At 37.6% G+C, this 13,595-nt stretch overlaps 1 protein-coding gene across 2 annotated transcripts in view; it reads right to left on the reverse strand.

Moving 5' to 3' along the window:
* Window positions 1–5,868: 5,868 nt before the first annotated feature.
* Window positions 5,869–13,595, reverse strand: part of SLC12A1 (solute carrier family 12 (sodium/potassium/chloride transporter), member 1) — a 49,588-nt gene continuing 41,861 nt past the window's right edge. For both annotated transcript variants that reach the window (XM_009886143.1, XM_009886142.1), the window contains exons 23-26: window positions 12,045–12,131; window positions 9,634–9,769; window positions 7,253–7,320; window positions 5,869–6,224 (exon numbers count right to left, since the gene is read on the reverse strand). In XM_009886143.1, coding sequence (XP_009884445.1) covers window positions 6,089–6,224; window positions 7,253–7,320; window positions 9,634–9,769; window positions 12,045–12,131 — 427 coding nt within the window. In that variant the 3' untranslated portion in view covers window positions 5,869–6,088. The remainder of the gene's footprint in view (window positions 6,225–7,252; window positions 7,321–9,633; window positions 9,770–12,044; window positions 12,132–13,595) is intronic.

Consider the following 13,595-nt stretch of genomic DNA (forward strand, 5'->3'; position numbering starts at 1 on the left):
CGGTTCCAAGCGGCACAGCAGCACGGCGGTTAACGCGGGTGGCGAAAATAGCCGATGTCCTCCTTCAGAAATCGTCAGAAGCATTTGCCTTACGAAAGGAAACAACTGCTTCCCCTCCTTGTCGAGGCTGTAGATAGGAAAACCTGTCAACGCTCTGCCTGACGTGTTCTTCTGTCTCAGTCAAAGCTGAGAGTTAATAAAGTTAATCAGACTTTATTAAAATACTTTTAAAACGCGGGTGGCGAAAATAGCCGATGTCCTCCTTCAGAAATCGTCAGAAGCATTTGCCTTACGAAAGGAAACAACTGCTTCCCCTCCTTGTCGAGGCTGTAGATAGGAAAACCTGTCAACGCTCTGCCTGACGTGTTCTTCTGTCTCAGTCAAAGCTGAGAGTTAATAAAGTTAATCAGACTTTATTAAAATACTTTTAAAAGTCAGGCTAGATAGGGCTTTGAGCAGCCTGGTCTAGTGGAAGGTGTCCCTGCCCATGGCAGGGGGGTTGGAACTAGATGATCTTTAAGGTCCCTTCCAATTCTAACCTTTCTATGATTTCACCGTCTTTGGTTTTGGTAGTCCCTGCCCTCTTTTTCCATCCTGTCTATGAAAGACTTCCCTGAATTCCCCTTAGTTCTCTGTGCTGCGGGCTGGCAAGAGTGCACATTGGACCCATGGTTGCAAAACGTGCTCTTAAATCCTCCGATACATGTATTTTTCTCTGTGCAAAATAGCTGTGGGCTGTTGGAGTTCTGTTTGCTGGTCTAAATTTTGTCAAACAACTGTTCTTTGTGACTTTTTTTTTTTTAAGATCAAAGCATATGTGATTGTCTCCTTGCTATGTTACATTTGTTAAGTGCAGCCAGATGGCAGTGAAACCATTGCTACACATCACTGTCCAAATGTGAAAAATATTTTGAAGAATGCCCCAATTTGGGGTTTCTTTTATTGCTGTTCAGCACTTTCAGTCTTAATAGTATACTTAATAGTATTATCTTTGAATGAGAATGTGTATGCATCAGACTTACGTGAAAAAGCTGCTTAGAATATTTTATGACTTCTGATATAAGCCATCCACAAATTGAAGTTTATAAGAATTTAAGTTCTATCAAATGAATATCTAATTATAAATGGTTATTTATACAAGCAGAACTTTATAGACGTTACAACTGCATTATAATGTAGAAAAGGACTCATTTTATGAATGGCCTGGCTCGGAGAGGTTCTACACTATGTGTCTAAGGTAGCCTGAAAGTCCACAAATAATAGATAGGAGAACTCATCCAAACATATTATCAAGGAGAAAGGTCTCAAACTAGTGACACTTTTTTTCCCCCCAGATCCTTATGAGGAAAAAAATCAACTACACTTGAAGTCTGGGCAAGTTTGCCTTGGTCCTGGGAATGTGCTGTTTGCTCTGTAGATAGTCATTTGGTCAACACTCTTGCATTCTTGTTTGCTGATTAGTGCTGCTCTCCATTGGGCATTTCCTCCTGACTTGGAAAAACAATGGTGAGATAAACTGACATTTTCTGCCCTTTACCCAGATTGAGAGTAGGAGCACAGGCTTATTTGTTGTACACAGAAAGAAACAAAGAGTTTGTTTACGGATAATAATCCGTAAAATTCTCCCCACTGAAGTTTTGGTGTTAGAATGAGCATTTTTATTAGAAGAAAACTGTGGCTTTAAAAGAGAGATTCCCCACCCCAGTCTCACTTAGAACAGCTGTCTCTTTCACAGTGATTAAGGTTTGTAATTTAAAAGGCTTCTGTGAGGGTGTTTGTTTATAATAAGCTCTATTTTTGATTGCCTGTTTTGCTGTACAGTGTGGGGGGCTGTGGAATTTTGCCATTGATTTTCACTCTGTTCTAGAACAACCTTAGTGCTTTGTTTTGTTTGAAACTTAATTTCTTCTGGTGAAATTCCAGCAATGGCGTGATTGTGGGTTATTGCTCTTTTTATTTGTGGAGAATGTAAGCTAAAATTTGCTATATCTGTTTCACTACATTTTCCATTTTTTTTTCTAGCAGAGTCAAGGCCAGTGCAAGATGTTCCCTCAGCAGTGCTGACCATGCAGCCTCGATGGGCTACGCACCTGCCACGGGGCTGTGCCAACAAGGTACCAGAACGGATAGATGTTTAAACAGTGGTCTCATGTATGCTGAACTGCACTGTTACAAGCCCGTGATTTTCCTCACCTGTAACTTGATGACCGAGTCACTCATTTGGCAAACAGCTGCAGCACTTTGAGGGTTTATTGCCCTTCTGACAAAAGTTACAATGGGGTAGCAGGGGAGAGAGAGCAGGACCTTTGAGTGATGTTCAGTCACTTCCTTGAAGTCCAATGACAGTCAAACTACCTGAGGCAGCAGTTTGAAGGAGACCACTGAACTTCAAGTTGAAAAGGCTGAGAGTTGCTCAAATTCTGTTCTCCCAGCTTGGCTGATAAGTCAGCCAGAGGGGCGGTGACAAACAGGTATGGGAGTTAAATTAGTAATAGCTAAAACTCTGCAGCTCTTTGTCCCATATCTACAACTTCAGTGCTAATTCATGTTACCTGTTGCCATGTCTGTTACTTGTAAACTACTAATCAGTTGCTGAAACTGCTTTTTCCTTAAAGTAGATCTCGAAATACCATGTGGAATCATAGAGAGGGAAAAGATGAAGAATGTCCAGATTTTCTGAGAATGAAGGGCAGCCCATCATATTTTGCCTAGCCAGGAAGGCTTTTGGTAGAACTTTTAAAAGATGTAATAACAATTGCAGATGTTTAAGATTGGTGAAATTTACTATGGAAGTGGCTGGAGCTTTGTACTTTGTGATTATGATGATTAAGTGGAGAACTCCTTCGGGTGTGAAGTACGATAGTGCCATGCACTTTGTACAATGTGGCTTCAGCAGTTGCAGCTGTTTATCCTCAGAATGTGATGCCTTTTTGGTTAGGTAGCTTTTCTACTTGTACTATTGGGTTGCTGATTTAAAATTAAAATTAACAAACAAACAAACCACGCCCCGAAACTAATCTCTGGGGTCCTCTCCAGGGACCATAAATCCAGTGAAAGGCACGTTGGAAGAATGCTATTCTGGAGCGCTAGGTGGGGGCACCTATTAATGTTCCTAAGTACTGTGCCCTAGGGGTACGTCATCAAGATGGGCAACTTGCCAGCAGCTGTAAAAAGATTTAAGGAAAATGTGTTCTCAGAACTACAATGAAATACTTTCTGTGATACCTGTTGGAGCTCCACAAACATTAGGAGGGAAAGGTAAGATTCACTGATGAGAGGACTGGTAGTGGATCAATTTAACAGGCCCTTAGGCACAAGCTTAGCTGTGCAGGATGCCTAGACTTTTGAAGAAGACTCAAAATACTCTTTGTACTTGCTTCATAGCAATGGTATTTTCACACTTTAATGTCCCTGGTCACCTTATCTATGCTTGATTTTGTCGTCACTGCTCAAATCAACTGTAGCTTATATAAACCTGCAGAGTTGGTAGTGTGATATAAGCTCAAAATGTGCTAGACAGCTTTAGAGCCGTGTTTTTTCTAGAGATGTCAAACTTGTAATTAGAATTCAGTTACTAACACGGTGATTAAAATTCAGCAGTTGTTTTATGCATAACGTATGTAAAAGAGGAAGTGTCTGTTACAGAGTGGGAAAAGAGGTAGGTGGACTAACAAAATTTTGCAACTGAAGTTGCAATTTAAGAGAGTCCATAATTACTATGAGAAATCATGGTGAGGAACAAAAAATAGAAGCTCCTGGGAAACTGCTGTGTTGAAATTACTTGTGAATTTGTGGAAGTAACACTTTCAGGTAGTTAAGCACTGTTGCCTCTGGAGTTTGTGCTGCTCGTTATAAATCCCATAACATTGTTGTGTGGGTACGTCTTCTAATTAATCACTGTAGTCTAAGCAAGGAGTTTTACAGTGACATGTATGTTAAGTACTTAGTTTTTTTTATGGCTGTTCATTTAGAAACACACCTCTTGGGATTAATTGTTGCAACGCCCACAATGATGTGTTTGTGAGAGAGGAGTGCAAATGGTATCGAAAGCGCCACTGGTGGTTCATGTTGTGCACCTTCTCTTTTTGGATCTGCTTAGGTCTCCCAAATTAGTTTGGGTCCATATTCCCTGTGGATTGAGAATTACAGCACTTGAGAATATTTAGGAAACAATTCCTGCTCAGTTACATAACTGAGGGGCATGATGCAGGTACGTATTAGCCCCAGGTCCTTCCATAGAATGTGGTAAGAAACACATTTACAGAAGGCCCAAGTGGAGCCTCCCTAAAAGCTCTTTTTCTTTCCATCAACTGTTTGGGTACCACATGCACAGTATACCTGTTTGCTGTCTGAAGCAAGGAGGAAAGGGTGGTGGCCATTGCAATTCTGCAAAAGTGGAAGGACCTGACAGCATGTATCGCTGCAAAGGATGAGAATAATCTTCTTGTTTTGCAGGTGCAGAATGTGAGGTTTGGTTTGCTTAGAGCTGTGCAGGAAGCCTAGTATATCTGGGAAACTCTTATATCTGTGTCATGCAGTTAAACTGCAAAATGATCCTTCAACCTGGTTGTAAGTGTGTCAGAGGAGCAAAGAAAGAACATTATGAGAAAATATCAGTATTTCATATTCTGTCTTTAATAGATAGAGAAAACAAAACATGGATTATGTGGCTACATTACCGTGTTCTGCTGAATTGCTGCTGTTGAACTTGGAAAAATAAGAATATAAAATATTTGTCATTTTTGGAGATGGAGTGCTAGATCCTCCGCAAGTTAAATTCTAATAATTCAGGCACAGATGGAATCTGAGGCTGACTTTAAAATAAACATTTAGTGAAATTCAGCATCCCCTTGCTTTCCTGGGGCTTAAATTTCAGTTAATCTCTGCAAAGGAGTTGCAGAACTGCAGTAATTAAATTAGCTGTGCTCCTTAATGGTCTTTAATTTAAATAATGCTTACACATATGATATAGCTTTCCCCATTTAAAAGAGAAGTTGCTTTTATTGACAGCTGAATCAATAAAGTACTATAGTGTTGCAGAATAGAAAATAGAAAAATTACACAACTTAATGGGTTTCCTTTATTTCAAGTTGGTGTATGATGAATATTATTTAGAAAGACTAAAAGTGAGAGAAATATTTTATATAAATCAAAAAATAAGGCATTCAACTCAGCTAATGGAGTTTATTTTTTTTCTGATCACACAAATCACTGTACATATTATCCCAAAGTATAATGTCTGATTGTATTAACCTGTAATATTCATAGCAAAAATTGTCAAAATATTTAATATTTCGCTAATTTCTTTGTGAAATTTACTTACCACACATAATTATTGCAATCATACATTTCATTCTATGTCAGAGCTTGAACACTCATTAACAAGTCTTGTCATATAGAATCCATATTTTTATATATGTAATGTTATACACGTAACTGTTTGTCAGTTAATTAGAAGCATTTGAATTAATATAAATTAGCAGAATAATTTAGGTAAAAGCATCTACTGAGGGCATAGGTCCTAATTTGGCAATATTATAATTAAACAGTATCACAGATATTCTACTTGCATTATATGAGTGTTTGACTTTGACCTGATGGATACCATACAGGTGTTTTTTCTCTCTCCCAAGCTGGTGCATTTGATTTTAATCCCTCTGTGTGACTGTTAGCAACTATGACAGTGCAATTTGAAAGAAGCATTTATTCATAGATTTAATGCTTTTTGTATTGTAGCAGTTAATTTTGGCTTTCTAGGATAAATATCAAAAGCATTTCTGATACGTTATAAAATTAGTGGAATTTCTTCTTTGGGTGTTCAAAAAATTTGCTGTCTTACGTGAGAGATATATATATGTGTATATATATGTAGATTTTCCTTTTGCCTGTACTGGAGTGTGACACCAGCAGGGACCACTTACATTTTTTTGTCTAATTCTTCACTGTTGTTTTGAATTAAAAAAAAAAAAAATCTGTCAATTACTAAATTTTAGATCTGTATTAGATAAATGTGTCTTTAATAAATCACTGCCATTAAAAATGTAGGTGTTGAAATCAAGCAAGGGATATTCTAGGCACTAATTTTTTTCTACGAGTAGAAAGTCAGTACATTTTTGTGGTTGCCCCTGACCATTAAGACTGGAGGAAGGTTCTTGGAGAGAATTTCTAGCCAAGCCATATACAGGTAATCGGACACTACTCCTTTTCTTGCCACTGGGAGGCTCCTATTTCGACAGAGAGAAAAATAAAATTATCATTATGAGGACAGGGTAGCCTTGATAACATGCATCTCACTAAATATTAGGTAGAAAACATCAGCTGTTCATATACAACTCTTCATAATTAGACTACGTGATTGTTTTAATCTTATAACGCACAAAGCTTTATAATCTTTATAAGATGATAAAGATTAACCTTAATATTAGGCCTTAATCTTGCAAACTCTTGCTCGCCTGGTTAGTACCATTAACATGGCTAGTTGTACTGGACATGGACTACTTGTGAATGTAACCTTAAACTGGTAAAGAAGCATTTTTGGGGTCACAAAACCCACACATAATGTGATTTTTAAAAAGGATGAAAGTACAGTACATGCACAGTTTTGCAGTCCATCAGCTTATTTTCTGATCTGTACTTACTGTAAGATGGGAGTTTTAAAGTATGGGTCAATTTGTGCTAAACGCAGTAGTGTGATCACCTCTTTTTTGGAAACTGAATTAATACAGCTAAAGAGGTTTATCTATGCTAACTAAAAATTGATTCTGAAAATGGCTGCCTTTTTTTTTTGTTGTTAATCTTATTGGTGGCCTCTTTTTCTTTCTGCAATTGCATCTTCCTTTTTCAGTTTCACATAGTTCCAAGTAGATCTTGGCTAACAATTCCATTTATTGTGTGCAAAGCAAAATAATCCTTTCTCTAGCTTTGAGTTGTTAATAATTGGGGAAAAAGAAAGGAAAATACGTATTTTCTGCAGATTAGTAACACTCAACATGTAGGTTTGGATGTGAAGATTATCTTTTTAACACATTTTCATGAGTAGAGCTTTGTTTTAAGATATGGAGAACTACTAGGAAAGGTTCATATTCACTATAGTCCCAGACAACCATCAGTCCAGATGCAAGTCCTTCAAAAGGTACTTAAAAGATTATTTTTGCTCTCAATGAGTTAACACAAGCGTTCCTGGTGCTCTAGTCCAGAATCCCTTTACACATTAGATTATTCTCTAAGTTAGAACCAAAATCTTGCAACTCACAGGACAATGAGGTTAGCTGCCCTGGAATGCTCTTGTAAGAGTTCATTCAGACGGACTTGGCGGTAACTCTGATTAAAACAAAACAGGGAAAAAGAAAAAAAAAAAATCAGTTAGGTCAATGATCCTCAGTTCTGGTGCGTTACGGATTTCCACACTACCCATTGCCCACAAGGTTTTCTGCTGTTGCTTTGGCAGCATTGAAAGCCAGGTCTGCTCTGTGGTTCAGAGCGACAGAGATTGCAAAATACGAGGATAAGCCATGCTTCTTGATTAGTATAGTGGGGGCCAGAGTTGTTCACCACTGTGTAAGATTTCCTGGGGATGGGGATTATTTTTGTACTGACACAGTACCAGAGCTGGCTCAGACATAGTTTTAAAGTATTTCTTTGGCTACGGAGTATAGGAACTGTGCAGAGGCTCTTTTGTGCTATTGTTTGATGGCAGTTAATCTATTAATTCATCTCTTTTCTAAGTGTCCAGCTGCCATGCCGGTAGGGCTGAATGTCCATGTGTACATGAGCACCTTGCCAGAAATTCACCACTTAAACAAAATACCAGGAGTCTGGAGTAAGAGTTAGCTGCTTTGTATTGTTTATTTCTATGGACTTTTATAAATGCCATAAGTGGCTGTTACTTTGAGATTCAGCCAAGATTACTTTATGGTCAGGCTCTGACCCTCAACGTTTTTCTAACTTAACAGAAGTCATGGGGAACAAGAGAGCAGGGCAGGTTTGTGTAGAGGGAGATTGTAGCCTGGGATATAGATGTATCTTAACTGGTCTTATAAATTTTATCCTCTTTTTCCCTGGAGAAGGTAAAAAGCTGTTTTTTCTCTGTTCAGACCTTAAATTTTCCTTCTCTACAGAAATTTCACTGTTCTGTTACACGTTATATAGGTAAGAATCCTCATAATTTAGCCAGTTGTTATCTCATGAGAGTCATCCTATAATATCACCCTTTATCTGTGCTGCCAGGTTTTTCTCTCTTGAATTTTAAATGTGTTTTAATGTCCTCCATAAAATTCCCAGAACTGCCTTATTTCTGAAGATAAGGGGCATGTCTTTCCAGATGTATAAGCTAAACTTTTTGTTGCTGTTGTTATTTTATAGAGAGATTTGACATTTTCATATTGCTGACTGCTTTCAACCTGTGGGTTTTTTTCCTGTTTCCTTAGTTAGTGACTTAGACAAGACCAGGCTTAATTGCGTATCTTTTCACTGTTGTATCCTCACTGGTTCTGCACACAAGTGTGTATATCTGGTATTATATGCCCGTTATCTTTTATACTGAGATGTTCTAAGGGCTATGACTCCCAAGTTTTGATGATTTATGCTGAGAGTACTTCAAAAGTTTTCTGCCCGCAGCTGACTACCATAACTTTATGCTGGTTATCAAATCTGTGAAAAGGGTAATACAGAGAGCAGTCAGTCTGCTTCCCAGCTGCTGCAGTTGGTAGTATAGTGTGTTATCTTAAATCACCATTGATTTCAGCTTATGTTAATGTCAGGCTGTGACCTCTAGCGGCTCTGAGCTCAGACTCACAATCCTTGCTCCGCTGAGGAAGTTACCAGCACTATAAAGTGGAGATAACTAAACTCTGGGTGCACTCAGGTTAATCCAACAGGAACCATAAATAAAATCGCTAGATTAATTCTCTGTCAGTTACAGGAGAACCTGTCTCTTAAGGGTAGAACAGTTTGCAGTATGCTTTCAGCACTGGCCTGATGAAGCCTGGTGGTTCGTTGCTAACAAGGTATGTTCCAACAAAATTGAAGAGCAGCCTGGGCTCTAATTCACCCAGTGGATCAGCCAATATCAGCCTTAAAGTGCCTCTAAACTGTGGGAGAGCTCCTGTGTCATAGGCAGGTTTAATCTTCAGTCTGTCATTGAGGTAAGAATCTATGTTAAATCCTTCCTTTGGAAAAATCCCTAGAGCCAGTTGTAGGGTCTGGATTCAGTTCTAAATTTCCCAAAGTGGTGAATGTTTGGAACTGCACTCTTTAAGAGGTTCAAGCTCTAAAACAGTGGAGCCATTTAATAAACCTCTCAGCAGATTTACTAACTCAGGCTCTGCACAGTACTGTGTGGCTTCTGGTTCAGAGGTGGTTTTCATCTGGCTGACTCTGATGTGGGCAGAGCTTCTCATCAGCCTGGAAAATACTGTGTAAACATGCCAAGGTCTTAGAGAGTGCTGAATAATGCAATTATAACACACCTCTGCTGTGTTTACAATAAATCCAATTTGTAAATAATCAGATACGGGTTTGTACATGTCATGTTTCTAATTCCGTATCTGGTATTTCACATTTTCTTACTAATCGCTTCAAGCTTCTGAAATGTAAGAAAAGGTACAGATGTAAAAAAGGTAGGCAGGGCTTTACCTTCTCCTTGAATGCTTCCAGCTCTGCATCTGTAATTTTCCATGGAGTCTCTCGCTTTAATTTCTCAGCAGTTGTTATATCTTTGCAGCTTTCATGGAGGCGATATGGTTCAATCATCTCTTCAAAGAATTTCCAGCTGAAACAGGAATTACAAAGGAGGCCTTGCTGCAGGGTATGAACTCACTAACTTATTTCACAGACACTGTATATGGTAGGCACCACTGACTATAACTGCAGCTGAAAACCAGCAAAATCGGTAACTATTCTTTGCTACATTTTGCTCCAAGTTATAGCTGTGCCATTTCAATATGTTGGGATTATTTGAGGATAATTAAAAGGTTATTTGAGGATAATTAAATGCTGCGTTTGGCCTATTATAGTTGCAGATATTTGGCCTATTATAGTTCTACATTTTCCTGGTTGTAGCAAAAATACTGAAATGAACTCTACAGTAACTCCAAACTGTAGTATATTATTTGTTATTAATGTTAACAATGAATATGGGTCTCCTTATAAATACTGAGCTTTTATTATTGTTTTAGCATTAGCTGGAGTGATTGCCTGACTGATACAGTTTTACTGTTACAGTTTTAATGAATTTGAGAAACGGATGATATAAATCTCCTGTGGCAAGGGGCTGAAGGAGATGCTGTAGGGTTTCTTTTGCTATATGGGGGCTCAGATTTGTGTTCGTTTCCCAACTTTTGCACAGATGTTATCTCTAAATTTCAATTTGTTTCTTGAAGCTTTTGACTGTCATCATCTGGAGAAGCTTACCATCCTTCTGTACTTCCCTGCTTGCCCCTTTGTTGAAAGTTTCTATCATCCCATGGAGACCTCAGGGAGTTTCTTTTATATTAATGTAAGTGTATTTCTATGGGCACTTTATGCTGACGGGTCTTACTGTGAAGAGAAACGGGAGGCTGGGCACAGGGTGGACTTGGCTATATAGCCAGGAAGTCAAGAGATGGGTTAAAGGCTGTGACATGCAGCATTTAATGTTGCTGTTGCTAAATTGCCATAGAGTTTGTCAACATTCTTAGTGTCTGTTTCAGTATCTAAAATAGTGATAATTCTCTTATTATTAGAGAAATAAATGGGATGCAAGCTGGGAGAGAGATACAGTGGACTAGCAAGTGTCTGGCAAATGTTCTGTTCAGATAGTGCTGATGTAGCAAAGGTGTTTAGTTTTTACGTTAACGCCAGACACGAATTCTTTTTGATAGCTTTTTTTAATGTAAAATCGCTACATAGTACTAGAAAAAAGAAGTATTCTGCACAGTTCTTTATATAATTAAAAAATATTAACTGAGCAATCAAGAGGGCACTAATAAATGACTTTAGGTATCTAGTAATAAAATCTTTATATTCTTTAATTGCACTTCCTAAGTCAAAATCTGCAATGCACTGTAGAAACACTGGTGAATCTAATATTGTTTTTGCAAAGTTATGGATGTGTGGAGAAACGGGACACAGAAGGATTAAGAGACTAACCTTGAACTCAGAGGAAAGGCTTTGGGTGGAGAAGAGGAGCCCTTTGACTATGAAATAGCTATGGGCCTATCAAGAAGGAAGTAAGGCATGGGATGGAAGAGACCGTAGCAAGCTGAGAATGTTTTCAGAGGATCTTTAAGGCCAAGAGCAATATTGCAAATTTAATTGGGAATCAGTTATTCCCTGAGCAACCTGCTATATACTTTTGTCTACATAAAGGAGAAGAAATAGGCGATTTCTATAGAGATGTATTTTAGAAAGCAAGGACTTGAAGATTTGTTTTGCTTTTTAGCAAATTATTTTTTTAGTTGGAGGTGGAGCTTCCTGAGCGCTGTTTTACCAGCTTCCTAACCTCTGCCTAAGAACATGAATTCTTTAGATAAGTTAATTTTTAAAAACATCAAACCTTCATTATATTTGAGTGATAGGGGAGTATTATAATATTGTCCTCATGGGAAAGGAGAAGTATGCTTAAGTTTGGCCAGAAAAATGTGGAGTTTATGAATTCATGGTAAAACCCAGAAGGCAGAGATTGTGATTTTACAAGAGAACTGTGACTGACTGAATAATATGATGAAGGGAAGTCTATTGCAACCTAAATAGATATGAAAAGCCATCACAAAATGCCTGTTAAATTTACTGGATCATAAGTATGGTGTCTAATTAGTCTTTATTGAAATAGTCTTATCGTTACAACTTAAAGAAAAACACTGCCTATAGTTTTGACCCTTTGAGTTGTGATTGTTAAAAGGTTCTCTTCTTTTTCCTGCTCTAGGTACTTAGAAAATGATTGCAATAAAGTTATTGCATTATTCTTTGGTGTGTTTTGGGTGTTTTGGTTTTTTTAATGCTTAACATAAAAGAAGCTCCTGATAATGGCTGACTGCTAAATAATGGATTTTGCTAATGTTTCTTACCTCTCTTTGTTGGGCTTTATATTGATGTCACAAATGATATTAATATCAGCAAATTTTATTCTGAATTTGCTTAGAAGAGAAGCCATCCTGAAAACAAAAGAGAGAACATTTTATCACTGTATTTTTGAGTGCCTTGCATCAAAGAGCACTCATAAATGAGTTAAGATATCAAATGCAGTTGTCTCGTTATCTTAAATATATGACAAATTACTTTAAATGCTTTAGTGTTTCAGTTTCCAATTACAGAACTGGATTGATGTGATTGCTGTAGTATAATTCATTTAACTGATGATCGATGAAAATCACAAAAAATGGAAATGAACAGCAGACAGAGGGGAGGGTGTTTACACTTTGGGAAAAAATGGTACGTTAAGTATTTGTGAAGGCTTGAATTATGAAGAAAAAATATTCAAAATACAGTAGGACACAATTCTCCAATACTTAGAGAAGGCTTCTGTTATTCTGTTATTGTCAGAATTCTGTGCATGAAGTATGTACAACACTGGTAGTGTATGTGTTGGTGAAGATTTTTGCCAGAAGGTTGATGTGCAATACTTACAGAAACTTTATTTATGAATTTGTATTGATCTACTTGCATGCTGTCTTTACATATTTTCATAGAAGAAAATACTTTGCTTTTCTGCCCCAGTGGCAGAAGGAATAGTTTATAGCTTTGTATGTGTTTGTGCTGAGGTTAGAGAGGTTCAGTTAGGTAAGTTTTGCCTTTGGTTGCAGCATGGTTGGAAACCTGTATCTTTTCCCTGTGTCTCCCCCCTTTCTCTTTTTTGGTGTGTAAGCTTTGGAATTTGAAAAGGTCAGAAAGTTCCTAGGAGCAAACCATGATAGAAATACGTATTTGCTTACGACCTGAGAATTTACTTGTTCTTTTTTTATGTAAGAAGAACATACTAGTTATATAAATCTTGATGTCCCTTGGGACAATCCTTGTTTTGAACACCAAAAAGAGCAAAGTCTCAACTTCTGTGGAAAGGCTTTCTATTGCATTTGGGAATTACATGTTAGCAAAAGTCCAGATAAATTTAATTTCTGAATTGGAAACATAGTGGATGAAACTGTAAATAGCATTCATCTCGCTTGTTTTCCAATGGAGTTTTGGTTGGATGTGTTGATTTTAACTCGCTACGTGGTGCTGCTGCTCTTTGCTAAGCAGTTAATGACTTCCATTGCAAATTGGACTGCTTCCACTGGTCGTGAAATGTCTGTGGCTCTAGTGTGTAAAGTGCTTTGGAAGGAAAGGTCCTATATACAGGGATGATGAAAGTAAGTTTATATTAGTAACTTTGTTTGCTTGAAGGTGAATGATGATTATGAAATCTAGACTTTTTTAAAAAGCTAAGTCAAATCAAGTTGGTCTTAAAGTTGATTAACTTGCTCTTTAACATCTTTACATTTTGCCACGGTTAATCACATTTATGTGAGCTATCTGTCTATGGTATTTGCATGTGAGAAGCTTGATGTGCAGTTTCACTTACTGTTAAGTGGACAATCTCACGTAAATCCCATAAAACTAATTATATTCTCATTTCAGAA

This window comes from Charadrius vociferus, unplaced genomic scaffold (assembly GCF_000708025.1).
Source record: "Charadrius vociferus isolate BGI_N301 unplaced genomic scaffold, ASM70802v2 scaffold365, whole genome shotgun sequence".
NCBI lineage: Eukaryota > Metazoa > Chordata > Aves > Charadriiformes > Charadriidae > Charadrius > Charadrius vociferus.